Source organism: Linepithema humile, chromosome 4 (assembly GCF_040581485.1).
Source record: "Linepithema humile isolate Giens D197 chromosome 4, Lhum_UNIL_v1.0, whole genome shotgun sequence".
NCBI classification, from domain to species: Eukaryota; Metazoa; Arthropoda; class Insecta; order Hymenoptera; family Formicidae; genus Linepithema; species Linepithema humile.
The window spans coordinates 16368003-16387646 of NC_090131.1; the positions used below are offsets into that span (position 1 = coordinate 16368003).

Here is a 19644-nt window from a genome sequence, read left to right on the forward strand (position 1 = left end):
ATATTTATCATTTTATCTGTTGCGAATAAACTCGGTGCTTTCGCGAGAAACAAATCATCCAATATATCGCCGGCAGAAACGTTATCATTATGCATTTTTAAACTTCGGGGAAAGAAATGCAAATGAGATTAACTATGTACGCTATGACATTACATGCAAGACAAACCCGTCTCGCTCGTTTCTTTTGCAAACATTTCTGCGGTTTGCATAACTCGCTGGACCAAATCATACATCCGTTACTTTATCGCTCCGTAGACTGGTTTAGCTACCGTTCCTTCCACATTGTCGTTTTGCGTGCTGGATCTGAGGATTATGGCCATTAAGGAGGATAAGTAGTCGGTATGATAATAAATACGACGGATAGCAGTGTATGAGCGTGTATTTGACAGTGTTTTTCTTTCTCGTACGGCGGCACACATTATTAGAATTCGCAGTACGTATGCGATTTAAGTTGGAATGTTATATTATTGCTAGTTGCTGCCGGGCGTGCTGTGCTCGTTCGTAATAGGCAGCCGCACATCGTTAAACAGGGGTGTGTGTGTGTGTGTGTGCGTGGTGGCTTTCGCACTACAAGCCGGGACGATTAATGCCGACCGAGTAGCGCGAAAGCGCGATCGTAACCGATTTAATTTCCCATCTCGGGTGCGACGATCGTTGAACGTCGGCCAGTTATGAAAGTGGCTCCCGGTCCTTCACGTAGAAAAATCTCAGTTCGGCTGATTGGCCGTCGTCCAGCGCGCGATGCACCTGCTAAGCCCGATCTCCCGCTCGTTCATCCTCCCACGGGATGCGCACACGGACACAGCACGGCCGGGGTACATCGACACATCGATTTAGTGGGTAACGGGTGGGCCTCTATATTACAACGCGAATTACAGTGTAGAATATCATCATCGTCGTCGTTCGTTATACAACAATCATCGTAATAATTATTATCATCGTTTCATTGTTATCGATCGTCATCGGGTGTGCCTAAGACAAGTCGGTATTAAATATCTTATAATACACATCATCTTTCATATATTTATTTATATTTATATTTATATTTATATATATATATAATATTTATATTTTACCTTTCTTCATTTTATTCATTATGTATACTATCTATCTATAGGATAGTCAGATTCATCTCTTGTATTCTGTTCGTTTCATCTGCCGTTTTCTGGTTCGTCGATAGTGCGAAAGTAAAAAAAAGGAGGGAGATGTAAGGTTGGGACGGGCGGTGATGCTCTGCTCGCAATCGAGTCACGCGGCGATGATAAGATGATCGCAGCGTCAGCGTGATGTTTAATAAAGTTTGAAGGCCGAACAAAATTTTTACCAATACAAAAGCATATAAATTGGTGACACAATTAATGAAATTTTCTTCCATCGAAATTAATCCCGCAATGACTCAATTACGAATAGTTCAATGAGGTTCGCGAGAATGACGCTGGTCGGGAGAATCACTTTTTTTTTTCCTTTTTTTCTATACATGTATGTAGGACGACGGTCAGTGACATATCTCGCTTTCGAGGAGAGACTCGCATACTCCATAAAAATCATTCCGTCATTTTTTCCGCACCGCCGTGAACGCCGCGGTGATTCTCTGCACGTCGCTACGTGACGCTATGCTTACACATACAAAACGAGTTGGTTAATTTTTAGAGGCGGAGTTACAATACCTATATTACAATACAATACATATACACGTTAGATTAGCTATCTGTTATTAAATTATAAGCGTCGGATTTTTTATGCCTTTTTCATGGTCAGCTGCTGGCGTTTAATTTCTGTTTACACGCGACATCTTATCGTGCTTAGCTTGCACTCGCCACGTGCCGATAACGAATCACCGAAAGCTTTGAATTAATTAAATTAAATAACAATCCGCGGTAAAAAAAGTAAACGGGAATTTTCTCGGGAGAGCACAAAAAATGTTACAAAAAAAATCAGATGTTTAATTTGTAACAAAACGCGTTGTAAGAATTAAATCTTGGATTCGTCGCACGAAACGTGGCGTTACTACGTGCACATTGCTCCCTACAATTTTTAACACACATACATCATTCGTAGGAATAAGCTTTTCTATGCACTGCCATTCGTATGCAATTAAATTAATCAGGTATTGAGTATTTTCAGACTTTGCGTAAAAAGCGTGACTTTTAATAATCAAAACGATTGAAAGGACGCGGAGAAAGAAAAATGTCCTTGGAAAAAAATTTTAGTTCCTCGAAAAACATTAATTAAAATCTTAGAAATGTACATGATTTGAATATTATTCCTTGTTATGCAGCGATGTAATGGAATACGAAACGTAAATATAAAATATTACCGATTGCTACTTTTCATATAAAAGGGATTTTAACGCGAAAATGTTTCTTTAGAGAAAGATATAAATAAACTAAAAGCTGACGTGTGTGCGAAATATTCACGAGTGAATGATTAGTGACATCGTATCAAACGATTCGTAGTTACGACGTGATGTTGCACGAAATGACGATTAAGAGATGTGGTTGATAAAGGGGGGAAGAGAATAAGAAAAGGATTAATGGTGGACAACGAAAATGATAAAAAGAGAGCAGCGCATATCTTCATATACATATATATACGTAGAAGGGGAACGAAGAGTTTCTCGGGCGTTTCGGCTTTCGTAGTCCCTAAACATGATTTCAATAAATAAGCTACCTAGGGAGCGATTTCTTTTCTTACTGGGGCGAAGGGACAGGCGCTCCTTACGTGGCGAGCCTGCGAAAATGAACCACTCCGGGGCGCCTTTCTTGTGCCTTGTAGAAGTTAAAACAGCGTGACGCGTAAAGGCAGCGCTCAACTAGAAACGGAAACTAGAAACGGAAAATAATAAGATCGCACAAGACGTTCTCGCGAGCGCGTTTGAAGGAACTCGGCGCCCCCGGTTCTTTTCGCCGAATCGTCACCGCGTCATATATTCATGTACCTAGCCTAATAATACAGTCTGCGATAGCGTTCTAAGGATTAAGTTCATTAACGATAATGCATTATATTACACGCATTCACACGCGTTCCGGAGACAAAATATGTATGCACGCAGAATGCACACAAATATAATATACGCTCGCGCACAAACACGCAGCTCTAACCGATCGCGCCGTCGTCCGAATATTCGAAGGAAGAAATATTTCAGGACAAATTTTATTTGAAATTAAACTTGTCGACAATTTATCGATCAATGCCATTGCGTGTTTCAAAAATAGAGGAACACAGACAAATACTTGGAAAGAGTACAAAAGTGAAAATTTTATGAAAAATTACATTTTATTTATTTAAAACAGTATAGCCAAAATACTCTCTGCTTCCATTTTATATCTCATAATAATTTTCAAAAATTACATGTACAGCCACTTGCTGTATTATTATTGACATAGAGAGCTCTTCTAAATACAAAAGTAAATTTTTTTTTTAAATGTGGCACTTCCAGCCTTTTTTCAAGTCGAGCCTTCAAATGTCCTGCATCTGAAACATTTTGTTCCTCCTATTTCGAAACGGCATAATAACATTGCGTTAATTCAAAGGTGTTGATAGAATCCCGATATACAATAATAATCGATAGCAATTAATTATCATCATGTTTGAACAAAATAAGAAAAACAAGTTTGGATTGTGAAGAAAAAATTCGAAAAACTGTCGGCATTCGTCGGACTCAGCACATTTGTAATCGATCGCGCCGCGAGTTTGTGCGTCGGCGGCGGTAAGGCCTGCGTGTACGTCGCGAGCACGCACGTACGCACGCAGGCAGGCACGCACACATTATTCATACACGCGGGCAGGCGCAGGCAGGCACGCACGCACGCACGCTACGTTAGGCGGCGTAATTAGCACAGCGAGCGAGAGAGTCTTGCGTGGCGTGAGCTCTACTGCGCAGACGGGCGTAAGAGTGGCGACATACGAGCGTCCGCGACGTGACAAATATTTCCTCGCTGGACCAGCAGCGCCGATAGCGTTCGTGCTTTGATTCGCCAAAGAACGAATCGTATCAGACGTCATGATTTTCGTCGCGTAATTTGTTTTAGAGAACAGTCTGATTCAATTGAATGGATGAATTGATGCAATCACTTGCACGAGTGTAACGCAAGCGAAAGTATAAATTTGTTTCCTTTATTTTATAAAGTATCAAAATTAAAATTATATTCTAAAAGTGACGAGCATGTCTTGACAATTTGGAAAATTGTGATCTTGATCGAATTTTTATATATAAATTATATAAATATTGTTTAAGTAGATTTGCGAATTATATTAATATTCACACACACACAAATTTTACAATGTCTGAAGGTCAGATCTCTGTCGAGCAAAGGAAACATATGTCCATCGGCGCGCGTTGTCCGCGCGTCTCTTTGCGCTACCATCACGGGCCGGTGACCGCGCTCGAAGCACAGCAGCCGTTCGGGTTGCGCTACGATTTCTACACGACGTGAAATTCTTTCCGTTTGCATCGCTAAATCGATCGATTGGGCATAACTCGAATGAATTTACATGGTGCGGTACCGCGCATTTACCGCAACGCGCAGCATCGAGTGCGAAAGAAAAGTACACTAATCGGCCAAGCTTCGTCACGAAAGTAAGAAAAGAAAGAAAGATAGATAGATAGATACATAAACAGAAAGAGAGAGAGAGAGAGAGAGATGGGAGGAAAAAGAGATAAAGAGCGATTCATCACGCAAACCAAACTCACGAGAAATCGACGATTAGAAAAAGAAACGCTCTTACCGTTACGAGGTACGTACTTGCCTTGAAGGGGTCAGTCGGGGCAAGTGTAAATCGAACTTAACCGTATGAAATTGAGATGGCTTCATCGAACGGGAACTCGCGCTTCCACCTCATGCGTCTCCCCCGATTTGGATCTCGAGCTATCTCGGCGACGATACCCGGGAAACGTCGCTCCGCTCCGGGCGCGAAAACGGAAACCAAAACGGGCGCAGCTGAGGCGCGCGTGCTCGCGTTCTCGACTCGCCGATCGCGATCGAACGAATTTCGCGCGGTGCTTCGAGTCGCGACACACGAGGCGCCGTTTGTGTGTGTTTTTTTTTTTTTCTTTTTTTAAGTGGGCTCCTGACATCCCGACCGTGCGATCCACCAGCATATTTGGCAGTCTGATCTCAAGTTCTCACGGGGTATGGAGGAGGCAGTCTTGATCAGCGAGATCGCAACGCGGCTCTCAATTCTTGCTCGCCTCGACGAGGAGGCGGCGGTCGTGCCGTCTCCGGGACACCGTGTCCGTCCTGTCCGGTCGCATCTTCCATTGATTCGAGTGCCGACGATGGTGCGTGGACGATGCGTGCGCGGGCTGCCTCGCACTGTTGGCCTGCAACAGGGAGTTTGCCCTGAGAGGGGCCTTCGTGGCCCTCATCATCGACGACGGTTTCCTCGAGACGGCTCCGTGCCGCTCATACGGCTCCCGCGGCTCCATACCGCCCACCTCTGCGTTCAGTAGGCTGTTGTGGTGGTTTATGTCGGCGTGGGGGTTGAACTTGATGAAGTTGAAGCACTCCTGCTTGCCGTGGGGGTTCTTCATCGGCTTGCCAATCTTGTTAAAGCCGATAAACCGCGTCTCGTCGACGGCGCTCCTGTACCTCAAATACGAGCCCTTGTATTCCTCGTAAAACTGGCACATCGGTCCCTTCTGCTTCCTCGGCTAGAAGTAAATGGTCAACGGTTCGTTATGTACTACTTGCTATTTTCAATATTAACCCTTTGCGGCCCGAGATAATATCACAAATGAATTGACATTGCGTAACATTACGAATCTAATATCTATTTGGAATAGAATAGATATAGCTCATGTGTAATATAAAATATTTAGTACACAAGATTGCACAAATTTAAAAATGTCTAGAGAACGCGCTAATTATTAATGTGAATCGATAGAACGGTGCTTCTTTTAGAATGCGCGATCTGTGTTATTGAACCGATCAAAAATGGAAGCGCCAAACATGGAAATCAAGGATGGTTTGCGTGTAATTTTCATCATAGCCTTTGAAGGTAAATAATAATTATCCGAAAATGGTCTAGACGAATTCAATTAATTGAGCGATACTTAACGTGCGATGAATCACGTGAGATTGAAGCTTAATACACGTCGTAAACGTTGAAGCCTTAAATCACCAGACTGTTAATAATCCAATTCCTAAATTATAGCCCCGCGTAAGTGATGAATAGAAATTTACGAACAGTGCAATGCGAGGCGTTTACCGACGCGTGTAAATCTACCCGCTCACTCGGGATGATGAAGTATGTCTACTAATTGGTAGGCGAGTAATTACCAGGCCAACGAGTTTCCACCGCCTATTGAAGCAAATATATCGTTGGCTCTTCTCCGCAAAGATGTACAGCCTCTTACTGAAATCTTCCGATTGTGTGGTGAGCTTCTCTGTAACATGAAAAAAAAAGAGAAAAATTTTTATTAGCGCGTCGCAACGTAATGCCAATAACGCGCGCTATCACACGCGGATAAAACATTCTTATCTCAATAAAATCCCCTTGCGCGTGGTCGTAAAAATTATTTTTAGATCTATTGTTTCTAGGGAAGAAAATAACTGCGACTTCCTACAGAATAATATGCATTGTAAACGTAAGAATAACTCAGGAGCACCCGACAGAGTTCGAGAAACCCTTGCAATTTCAGCACGAGGCTCCGATCCTAGAGGACAAGCGACAAGATGCACAAAGCGAGCCGTTTTGTGCTTCGGTATGCGCGCTGGCATATTTCCGAGAAGAGACCTCGTCGAGGTTTATGGCGCGTACCTACAACGACGCCAGAGCCCCTCCACCGGACGCTCTTCGGCACTGAGAAAAGAAGAAAAGACTCGGCTAAACCTGCCGCCGAGGCTAGTTGGTGCTAATGAAGGAGGCACAGACCGTCCGGTGTGTGCTTTGCCACTTAGCAGATCCTGTCGAGCCTCGACCCCGAAGTGCACGTTGCACTGAACCGGCGCAGAGCGCCGTCCCTCTTTCTCTCGCTCTGTCCCTTCATTTCTTTCTCTCCACCCTTCCTACCTGGTGTTACGAAATTTTGTCGAACGAGAAGCAGGCACCCTTTGTCCGCCGGATGGGGAAAAAAAAGAACCGGATGGGTACAGGTGTGCAACTTTTTTTTGTTTCCTTCTGAAATGTCCATCGATGTGTTCATTCATTTCTGTAACGTGTTACCGAATCTAGGTCAGACACGCCGAGTTCGATTCTTTTTCATTCCTATCGTTTGTAAGAATGAAAATATAGCAGATGTAAGCATTTTTGTATTGTTAATTTTGCGCGTAAAAAAAGAAATTCGCGTTTTATGCAAATATTTATTGTCAAAAGTATTTAACATCCTCCTTGTATATTAAACTCGAAGATAGCGCTGTACACTTTAAGATACTACTTCATTTCGACATATGTTGGAACCGTAATGAAAGAGAGTCGAAGTAGAAAAGCAAATTTTTGTCCCTTCGCTGGTAGGTTTGTCTAGAGCCGATCGCGACGTTTCTCGGAAACTTTGTGACGGAAGGCGCAATCTCGAGATCGAGTGTTTGTCCATGGGCTACTAGTGCGACATGAGCTTCAGTAGTATAGAGAAAATAAAGAAGATGAAGTCTGCAGGGTGGCCCATTTGCCGGAGCCTCGTTAAATTCAAGTGGTTCTCGTCGGATACCCTCCCAACATCAAAATCAAGAATGTCCCCGAACTGCCTCGTAAAGCCCTTCCATTGCTCCGTCTATTTCTTTCCTTCTCTCACCTCTGTCGGTCTCCCGTTTACATCTTTTTCTCTCGTCGCCTTCCACAGACCTTCGTAGACGAAAAAAAAGCGAGAGAGAACTTAATCTCAAACTGCTGTCTCGCTCGCCTATAACAGTGTGTGCGCCAATTAATTGTGCCACTTACGCTAATTAATTGGATCTACCTCGCAATGGGACACCGATTCCAATAGCGTCATTAAAGGGGACAAACAATTGTCCCTTCCACTCACCGTTTGATTCTAGATAATCCATGTGGAAAATACCAACGAAATTGGGCTTTTAAAGGCAGTAAAGGATCGAAAAATTTCATAAATTAAGCGTTAATTAACAGATAACCATAATTGAGAAATGCATTTCGAGAGCGTTTACAACTGATTGATTAATCATAAAATACGCGCCGCTTTATAATTAAAATAAGCGATAAATATGCACAAAATGCACATCGCATTTCTCGAGTAGATTATTTCGCACGTAAGATTATCAAAATATCTCGTAAAAAAATTATTAAAAAAGTTTCATATATTTTGAATTCACAATAAAAAATAGTTTAATGAAAACTTGACCGATAAATCTTTATGAGTAAAGAACATAAATCATTTTTTCAACCAATTCATCAATCACGAGATGCACAGATGCTGCATTTAATAATTTCAACGAATCATATATTTGATCAGAAAATTGTAATCTCTCCATCCGATCAGTCGTGATCAATCAATCGGTAATTAATTGACAAAATTGAAGTCTCGAAATTATTTTCATTACTGTGAAAACAAATGTTACTTGCAAATGTCGATAAAGCTGATAACGGATTTCAAATATTTTTTTTTTCTCTTAAAATCTATTAATCGAAGATGGTTCACCGACTAGTAAACAGTAAGAAATTTTATGAAATATCATTCTTTCCATAATTCAAAAAATCAGTTCGAAATATCTAACCGTGCTATCTGAACATTGCGCGTTCTAGAATAAGATTTTCCATGAATTACACAGGATATGGAAATTCGATCGTAACCGGAGCTAGCGAATCGATGAACACAGAATACGCGTTACATGATAATATAAGTATCGCGGTCGTTGCAAACAAGTCGAAAACTGTCGTGCGCGAGTCCATACTCCTTTCCTTCCGGTTCATGACACCGGAATTTTAGGTATGCGTCGTGCAATATCTGCGGTACACAATAGCGGAAAAAGATACGATGATAACAAACCGATGGCAGCGACGCGTCTCACAAAGTCCTCCGTACGTGTTTGCTCGCTCCAGTTACCCATTACCGAACTTTCACATTTCCGGTGCCTCGTCGCCGTCGACATCGTCGTCGGCGACCGAAGCAATCGTGGCGAAACTCCGTCGCTTCGTTTCGAAGCGATGGTTATCGTTATCAAAGAAGGGAAGTGAGACCGGCGCGCCATTCGAGTGCTGACGCGTTTGTTAGTAAGTTGCCAGACGCGCGGAGAGTTTCTAGACAGCCGTCTACGGCGCATTGATTTCAATCTTCCATTTGACGGATCTCTTCGGCCGATGAATCTCCTCCCCCGAGTGTGCTGCTAGTGTGTAAGCCGAGCACAATAAGCGTTTCTAATATCAGCAAAAATACTTGGAATTATACTCGTGAGAAGTGCGGAAAGAGTTTTGATAAATATAACAAATTGCTTTGAGTTATATACCGTCGAATTAATCTACAGTTGATTCTTAAATTCTGTGATTAAAGAGATAAAACAGTAATGAGAAACTGAATCGACCGACAATTATAAAATAGAATTATTCTTAATAGATTGATAATTAAGAATATCTCTCGACAATCTTTTCTACTCCATGTTATTCGTAAGATATAAAATGTCGAAAGTTTACATGTAAGAAGTATCGCGCTCCTTTAGCAGACCTATGCGTAATCGATCGATGTAATATATCTTGGCGAAAGATGCCACAACGGAATTTATTCATGGCGCACTCGCAAGCTCGGCGGCACGTATAAGAGCGAAGAGAGGAAGCCACTAAATTTTTCGCTTCAAACCTCTGTCTTCTCTCCCTCAACTTCTCCCTACTTCGCCCTCCCCTCCCCGCCGGCACGTCGCCCTCGCTCTGGTTCCCTCTGATCGGAGCCGCCGCGAGATTAGAGGCTGCCAAATGAATTAAAAGCCAATTTTAATCAAAAGCGGGCACCGGCTTTTAGGCACGATTACCCCGGATAATAACTGGTAGGATGGACCTGCGCGTAAGAGGAAAAGAGCGAGATAGAGGGAGAGAAGAATGGATCCCATATATTACTTCTACGTGCTCCTCGCGATATAGGAACCAATTCGCCGCTTGTTACAGGTTCGCAACTACCCGAACATTTTTCCATCGCGCTCAAGCAAATTGTTTAAACGATTTCATCTCTCAATTGACCCGCAGCGCCACGGGTCAGAAGCTGAACAAATTTCGAGTCTCGGCCGTTTTCCTCGAAAAACGGAAAGAAGAAACCTATACGCAATTATTGCGCAAAACGCACCGACGCGTCCACTAACTGCTGGTTTGATGCCGGCCTTGGTGCAAAGGTGAGACGACGCGCCGGGCCGAGAACCACTGAGGCGCTACAATTTCGCGGCGTCGGTGTTATGAAAGCTATAATACAACGCGCGAGGGAGAGATGGTCGGTACCGACCGTGTAAAGCGCGAGAAAAAGTCAAAAGAGAAAGGCGGGAGAGGAAAGAAAGACGCGGCGTATAGACGCGCGGGCTCTCTCTCGTTATGAGCGCGCGCGCGCGCGCGTATAATAGCGACCCTGTCATTAACACCTAAACGCACGATTGGTCGGAGATGCGAGCGCGCGGGGATGGATCGTCCTCGCCTCGGCGATGCACAGTAGACGAACATCGGCGCATCAAGACGGGAATGCAGCGCGAGGTATCACGAGGATGGATCAAAGGTGCGACAGGTGAAGCCTGGTTTATCGGGCTGACGCGGTAATCACAGCCCGCCGCGACTCGAATAATTAAATTCCATTCCGGACGATCGGTGCTGCTGGCGCGTGATTCCCCCGCTTCGCGTAGTCTCTTCTCTTGTACGGGATATGATCTATCGCTCTCCCTCTTTCGCGACCTGTCACGTCGAAATCCGCGCGGATGTCAATCCGAAGGACACCCGATTTCGGAACATCAAGCGTCAGACGAGGCGCTTCGTGAGATGTGTTTAGGGGGTCGTTTAAGTGCGCGTTTAAGCGTCGTGGTGTAATTATAAGTACCGCGTGTCACGTCGATCGCATCTGTGTTTGCTCGGCGCGCGGGTAACGAAAAGTCGATAATTATTATTTACCTTGATTGCAAATCATAGTTATTATCGTGTTATTTCTGACGCATTTGAATTATGACTTATCATTCCGGACTGCGTCTTTCTCTCTCGCTCTCAGCCAGTTTTTTTGTACATTTCTAATATTACGAACTTCATTTAAATCGCAGCGCGATATATTAAGCGCGCATCTAGCGCGACGATTAAATTAATGGATACATTACGTAGGAAAAAAAAATAATGATGCGTAATCGCTCAACGCATCCTTTTACCTACTTATCGATCTTGACATATAAAAGCAATTCACCGGAGAATTTTTATATGCATTGTTTGCATTACTGCTTGATTGCGTGGCATTATACAACTTTGCTTTCGCTCAACAATTTACCGCGGAATACAAAGCTGTTTCATAGAAGACCGACTTTATCACCGCCGCCTGGAATTCAGCGGTTGCGCGTGACATCGATGAAGCTTTAGGATACTCTGAATTCCCGGAGATCGGTCGAGGTCCTGGTGTACACGGTTTTTCGAGGACGCTCTCACAGTGTCTCGATCCCCCGTGCAGCAGCACACGCCGTTCTGTTTCACTGAGAGGAGCTTGAGTAATCGCCGGCCGAGAGAGGCTCGTTGTCGGCGGTTGAGAGCGCCGTGAGAGGTGAGAGAGCAGAGTAACATTGGGAAAAGGTGGAGGCAGGAAGGCAGGTGGAGGTAAAAGGGGGCAGCAAGGAGGTGGTACGCGAAGGTGATGGATCTCGGGGAGGTGCAGACGCGGCGCGCAACGTGCGCGGCGCGAAAACTGGCTCCTCTGTTTGCACAAGCGACGAGCCTTCTTCCCTCCTTTCGAGCCTTCCTTTCGTCCCCTTCCTCGCCGGCGATCGTCTCGAGAGGAACCGCCTCGTACTCGCGCCGCGCGTAGGGCGGACAGCCCGTTCGCTCGTTTCGTCCGGGATACCGCGCGCGAAATTCCCGCAGACTCGCGAAATTGAAAAAGGGGCTGTCGCGGGAAGAGTTACTTCGGGCGCGGTGGCGAATCCGTATGCAGGTCAACGAAATTTAAGTTCTAATGTAGAATTTTCTATCGCATTAACAGCACTTTTACGAAGTGTTAAATGCACCGGCGAAATTTGAGAACGGAATATTCATATCGCACTACGAGCTAAACGAATTCACACACGCGAATTGTCCTACATTCGTCACTTCGAGCCACGAAATCTCGCTGTCCGCCTTTGCGCTGAGAGAAGACTCGGTTTCGGCTCCGCCATTAGGGTCATCGGCAAATTATCGTGGATGAGCGAGTTATGCAAGGCGGATACGAGAGACATCATTCATCATAATCCTGCGCGAGCGATCTGTCCGGCTTAAGAGAATCAACCGTGAATACGAGATGTCTGACAAACGTCTGGTAAATGCACCGTCGTGATATGCAGTTAGTACGTGTTTTTCCATAAACAGACGTCGCTGTCACGATGAATGTATGTCAAGGAGATAAAATGCAGGTGGAAAATAAGCGAGCACATACGTATGTAAAATGTCTTACGCACTTCTGTCGAGTGTCTCTTTCCAGTTTTTAGAGGAGCAAGGCCAAACTCTTTGTAATCTCTCCTCGTGACGGCGATTCCAATAAATAAAGATGGAATAGAAGCGCGAGTTCGACGCACGATAGAGCAAACGGCGAGAGATAAAACTATGTCTAGCCGAAAACAATCGAGACGAGGCAGTATTACGTCGTAATTTATCAAGACTCCTTCGGTGGCCGCTCTCTTTTACTCCTTTCGCTTCTTCCGTGACGTCAGCGCGACGACGACGAAGCTACGCTCACGGAAATAGAACTCTAGTTATTAGTTCGTAAAAATAAAGATTCACTTCGGAAGGTCCCGCTATAGAAACATTCGGGAGCGAAAACGAGAGAGATAAGGCCCCCAATCGAGGTCGATCGATCGCAGTAAATTAAGTTCTTTAGTGCATCGCGCTCCAACATTTACAGACAAAAAATTCCTCTTTTAGAACTATCGACCGGAGCGATAGGAGCGAAAAACTGGGATAGTGATTGGAATCGACTCAATTAACAGATTTCATTACTTCATCCCAGATAGCTATATCGCTGCGCGCGTATAACTGAATTTCCTTCGCTTTGCAAGTAATTAGTATCGAAAACTATATCCCTAAATGCATTGCCACGCTTAACAACTAATCAATTAACTAATGTAATTGATAAATTGCTAGGATTATTCAATACTAAATATTAACAAATTTCAGAACTAAAATAAAAAATTCCTTTCTTCACAAAGAAAGAAGTTTATTTTAATAAATCGTTTTTTTTTTTTTAATTACGTTATTTCTTTCAATATTTTCAATTTTTAATCAAATAGAGTTGTAAAAATAAAGAACCTTAAAAAATATAATAGGTGTAAGAAGACGTTCACAATCATTTTCGCGAAATTTGAAAAAAATGTTTTAAGAAAAACCATAAAATATTACAGATATAGGAATCATTTTTTGTTAATGTAAGAAATTCTTTACCTATCGCGTTTTTATTAATAATAAAAATAAAAGGCGCAACAGATTATGGTGGTCTTACTTACGGTAGGGTGCATAGTTATCGTTGCGTTCCATGGCTTTGATCGAGCGGCCTATTACGGTAACATTGCCGCTGCTGCAAGTCGAGTAGAGACTCACGGAGCGCACCATCGCCGGCACCGCCCCGCACATCACCACCTGCAATTATAAAAACCGCTCGTGTATTGTAAAATTCCTCGATCACCTTAATCGCAAAATTGCCTCAGAGTCGTTTTCATAAAACGCACAAATAATCACTCTTCGAAGAATAACAAATCGAAGCGTTTTCGAGATGAAGTAATCGCAGATGCTTTGAATCACAGTGCTTTTAATACCGAAATAAAATCAGTCACATATTTTATGATTTGTAAAAGAATGAACATTCAAGACGCCCGTTTTATGATCGGCGTGGCATTACTTTAACCAGACGCGTAGTTCCGATATTTGATGAATTATTCAAATGCTGACGGAAATACATATGCAAGTGTAAAAACGTGTGGCGTTAAATGAAGGACGATAAAGCATGAAAAATAGTAGGCATCAAGAAAGCATGAAACAAGCGAGAGGAGTTAGTTCAGAAATAGAATTGCGCTTTATATTATCCTTCGCCGATTCCTCGATTAACAGAAAAACCGAATGAGCGGGATAAGAATTCGCGTATCGTGTTTTCAGAGCGACGACCGAACCTCGGAGTCGTTAAGGACATCGAAATTCTTTCACCGCCGCCGAGAGAAGAATGTTTTTACGATCAGTTCGCATATCACGACGTCGAGTCATTGGTTGATCCGCTCGTGCGGATCTTCGCCGCGACGGATACGCGCGAATAAAAATGCGCCGTGTCGAAGAAGAACGGAGAGTCGTCGTGCTGGCCGCGGCGGAGATGGTGCACGCTGATGGCAGAGACCTCGTTAACGCGCGGACACGAGCCATCCATTAATAGTCGCCGAAACTGGCGTTTCGTTTATATGAAAAGTGGCGCCGACAAAGTTACGACGGTAAGTGCAATCCGATGAACAGCGAAACAAAAAGCTTGCCGCGATCGAACAATCATGAGGCTCGAATAACGTATAAATCTGCATGCATAACAGAGGCGATATTAGAAGATCGATGTCATGCGAGCGTGTTCTTCTTCAATTTCGTATAGACATCTAAATTACGATGTCGAAAAAAAACGCAGTATCACATTAAATATTAATATTGTAAATTAATTGTTCTGCGCGCAAAAAGAGCAAATTAATACTTTTTTTTCATACGATTTCTTTGAGATTTATTATACAAGGAAATACCGCTGTTGTGTAATAAACAAACATATGTGAACGTGCGCGTTCATTGTTCGCCGAAAGCAATTAAATTCGCATTGCGCGACTTTATTACAGTTCCGTAATCTAGTAACATCGGCCTTTGAATATTTCGAATTGCTTGTATCTACTTATACTTATACGAAAGTGACGGATGGAAACTAAAAGCGTAACTCCGCTTCTCTATCGTTCAACGTACAAAGTCGCGATCACGCATTTGCTCGCCAAAACCTCTTACGATGCAACGAGTGTCATCACGCGACAAATTCCGCATAGCTGCATCACAATACCGCGCTTGTCCTGATGCGCCGCGCGCGCGATAAGAACTCGACTCGCTAATTGCTCTTACATTAGCGCGATATTCGCATTATCATTTAACCGACAGGACTTTCAGACCTGTAAAGAAGCGAGCGGATAATGACAATCGTCACTGAATAGCTTTGCTATTTCATGTATTGGCCATTCATTATATTCTCACTTAGCAGATGTATCGTCAAGGCGGTAGCCGCGAATGCGCTCGTCGCGATTCACCAGGCAGTAATTTCAACGTCTAAATTTATCGCACGCGATTCAACCGAGACCATCCATTTAATTATTTATTGGACCGGCAAATCGCTTACTACGCTACCGCTCAAGACCAGTATCGAGGATACATAAATCTTATTTAAATATTTGAGTCTCCGCGCGATGACTGTCGCGTGAACTGTCCTTATCACATTGTCGCGCATAGATCTCCATCAATTTCCAAAGTATAAATAACGAATGCCATTACCCAATCTTTACGACACTGAATGATTTATATTGTGCGACGTTCGAGCGTGAAAAACATTTCATTAATGACAAAAATCATTTTAATATTACGAGAGATTGAAATAAGCATGATCTAACAATTTTTTTCACTAATCAGATTTTTTTTTTTTTAATTAATTGAAATTGATTAATCAGTTTAATTGTTAATAATTTAAAATTAGCCAAGATGTATTTACATATATATTGTAACATCCAGAAGAAAGTTAGAAATAGAGAAAGCTAAAGAAAAAGAACAACTCGATATATCTTGTGCGCAGTTAATCAAAGCGCGATGGCAAGTTAGCGGTACCGCAATGAACATCGTCGCGAGCACTGAAAAATTCAAGCGATGTCAAAACTTATTGCGCTTTGCGGCGCCCACAGCGGGGAATTAAACGTGCGCCGCAATGAATTAAGTTCAAAGCCGGCAGCGAGCCGCCTCGGCCATATAAATTGTCAGTGTTGTAAACGCGTAGGAGTGGAAGCGCCGTTCATTAATCTATGGCAGGTAAGATGCGTGCCGACGTAATCGCCGATTTACTTAAGTCTTGGCACGAGTTTCAGCACGCGATCCTCCCAGGTCCCGACCTCTTCGTGCAGGAGGATATCTCAGATCTGACCTAGTCACCCTTCGCGACTGCGGCCCGCCGTATATCTTTGCATATATTCGCGACCTACGGAGTAGGCGATTTTGTGGCTTCAGCGGAACTGCGGCACGAGCTCTCGTACGAACTTTATGCCGTTCATTATTGGCCGCAAAACTAGGCCGAGTGATCATCAGATTACCTTTATGCAATTGGTTCGTGCTACAAATGTCAGACACGGCTAAAGATAAGATTACGAATCAATTATAACGCGATAAATGCGCCAATATTAGATTTTCTGTATTCGTACGTTCGATTTTTCGATTATTTTTATAACGAAATCTCCATGAATTAAATAATTATCTTATTAATTAATTAATTAATTAACAGCAGTTGTGTAGCTACTTGTTTTTTTTTTTATATAATAGCAGTCACAGTAATATAGTAAAAATTAGAAATAAATATAAAAAGGTATATCTATTTTAAAATTCTATTAATTCACGAAACAGAATATAATTTCTACTATTGTGAGATAATTATAGAGAAGTACTCACCATCAGGAGGCACAAAATCTTCGCTAAAACGGCAAGCTGTGGTAACCTAAAAACGACAAAAATACATTCGTTAGTTTAAAAATGTCAATTGGAACACGAATGGGAATAGAAATTTGTTTTGTACGGTACATATTAATTTGCAGCGATTCTAACTGATTTATGGTATGCACTTAAGCTTCGCGTAATTATATAGTACACTCGTGCACGATAGTCATTACTATTACTAACCGCACGAATGGAAATACAGAATTGGATTAATTGTGACTGATAAGTGAAAAGGTCTAATCAGTGCGAAAAAGTATTATCTATCACCGAGCGTTCGTGCACATCGATCCATTGGGTGGCGTCAAATGCAATGGTGTGCAGGCGTTTCTGCGGCACATAAGGCGTTTCTGCGGCACGCGATGCTGCGAGCGCATCGGATAGATTAAATCGCATATTTATTTAGCTCATGATTCTTACTTGATGCGCATTTCAATAAGATTTTTAATATTTATTCTCAATGGACAATTTCTCAAATATTTGTACGTGTTAAATTTCTTACAAATTTATTATATTTTTTCTTACTTAATCATTTTAACTCGATATAAGCTCCAGTAAGATTTGTCAATTATATAATTGATAAATAATGAATCATTCTATTGTAGGCATTTCTTTTGTATTAGTTGCTTATCTTTCGTCGTCGGGTCTGACACGCCTCTTTCTCCCGCGTTAACATTGTTACGATCGCGTGTAACAAACAGTCGTGTGACAGAGTCGCGAAGAGAGTCGTTGCGAAGACAGTCGCTCACGGATCCTCAGAAATAAAGAATTAAGAACGCCTGAATATTGTAGTGTACGAATTATTGACCGAGTGCCTACACTATAATTAATAAATTTCATCGCCCAAACTTCGAAAGAAGATATCAAAAATGTGAAGACGCGTTAATCGATCATCGTCGCCGCGAACACCTGTCGTTTTTAACTGTAATAAGAAGCGACACGCATTATCTCGTGTAAAATCGTCGATTACCAGCGTGCGTGTGGGAAAGGGATATCGGAGAATCGTAGAAATCAAGAGTAGCGAGCGCGCCGCGGGTTGTAAATAATAACCCAGTTACACACGAGCTACGTGCGGCGAGCCGCCGCAAACGAGTTGCGCAATGCGAATGCATCTCGCGTTACAGAACACAGGTGAACAGCGGCCGCGCCGGTAAGAGCTTTCGTTGCCCGTTCGCTTTAATTCGACTGGCTTATTGGCTTGCCCGTGGTACCGCGGGTGGACCAAACATGCCTTTCTTTCGCCTCATCCCGCCTACCTCGTCTCAATGCGCACGATACACCGCGTGGAATGCCATGTTGGGCGTCTCCGATCCTTTTAAAATATTCATTTTATTTCACCTCTGTTAAATGAGCGCCCTCGTGAAGAACCGCGAGGTACATTCCTAACTTATTTTTTCGCTGCTATTTTCAGTTTTCCACTTTCTTTTTTTACGGCGCTTCTGCACTCGTATTACGGGATTCTGATTATTGCAATTAAATATTGCAATTTAATTAATTGGATGCGGTATCAGCGCAATCTTCACAGAGGAATTATCCCGTTCTGCGCTGTCACGCGTAGAAAATCTACGAGCAGAAGGCACATTCTAAGTTCGCGATACAGATTTCGCCACAGGTCTTTGCCATGCATTTATCATCGCACTCTCCGCGCGATATACATCAGATCGTAACGCAGAGCGCGGTACGCAGGCGACTCGGATTTCGAGGTTTAATTGCACTGGCGCGACTGCGGCAGCGGCACGGCGACTCGATGCAAATACACAACTGGATTCGACATTTGCTGCCGGATGTGTAAAGAAACGATTTATGCTTTATTAAATCTGAGGGAGCTCTGCGCGTGTGTAAAACGCTTCTCGAAAAAAAATCTGAAAGATAGGATTACAATCGAAATTTCAGATAAGCAATCACGCATCGCGATTGACGAGATTGCAAATTATCGTCTTTTCCGCTCAAAATAATAACAATCGTAGATATAATTAAAAAATTTTTTTGATCGATCTTTAAAAAAGAGATAATAATATCATTAAATGATATTTATATAATTAACAACGCTAATAAGTATATCACATTCATATTGCTAACTCACAGACATTCCTGTCTCTATCACATGAAGAGCCATATATAGAACGTATCGTGCTACATTCCAAAGTATCTAATTTACGTCAGCAGCGTCAATATCGATTTTTCAATTTTCACACCGACAAAGACCACCGCGTCTAAACCAAGGTGTACGAGTATTCCACTCGCCGGGATGCCAGTTTACATAATTGCAAACTTAGTCACATCGACGTCCCGCTGACAACCTCTTGCTAGCCGTTTCATTAACGGCCATGGATCACCTCGGACGCGATAATACACGCCGCTGTACCAGTGACGAAGGTAATCGCCGTGCGTCGGAGAGCACGGGGATACATTAACATTCGGATCTCCCGAGACGTCTTACGCAAGGAGGAAAAGTGTCCGAGCGAGATGTCCGTGAAGCATTTCACGGATGGGTGAAACGTGTCATCATTAGATGAGAAAAGCGCCGGAGAGAGTTTCAACGTAGACGTTGGTCGCGCGAATTATTTTACACGTCAATCTATAATCGCCACTTTTATTTCTACTGCTATGTTATTGCTAATTACCTTCGAAATTTAAAGAAATTTGGATAATGAATCGATCACACACACACATACACGCAGACACAGAGCTAGTAGCGAAACCACTATCGCGCGAATCGATATCGAATTGCACGGAGCGCGCAGACTGCTGGATGTTGGCGTGCCGTCGCGTGGATGCACGCGCCGTGCCGAATCCTACGTGGTCAGTGGTATACTGACCGCG

The 19644-nt window shown here is 43.0% G+C and overlaps 1 protein-coding gene across 7 annotated transcripts in view; it reads right to left on the reverse strand.

The window, feature by feature from the left end:
- Window positions 1-361: 361 nt before the first annotated feature.
- ths (thisbe) overlaps window positions 362-19644 on the reverse strand; it is a 119760-nt gene continuing 100477 nt past the window's right edge. For all 7 annotated transcript variants that reach the window (XM_012367102.2, XM_012367095.2, XM_012367100.2 and 4 more), the window contains exons 2-5: window positions 16780-16825; window positions 13581-13713; window positions 6282-6388; window positions 362-5653 (exon numbers count right to left, since the gene is read on the reverse strand). In XM_012367102.2, coding sequence (XP_012222525.1) covers window positions 5177-5653; window positions 6282-6388; window positions 13581-13713; window positions 16780-16782 — 720 coding nt within the window. In that variant the 5' untranslated portion in view covers window positions 16783-16825 and the 3' untranslated portion in view covers window positions 362-5176. The remainder of the gene's footprint in view (window positions 5654-6281; window positions 6389-13580; window positions 13714-16779; window positions 16826-19644) is intronic.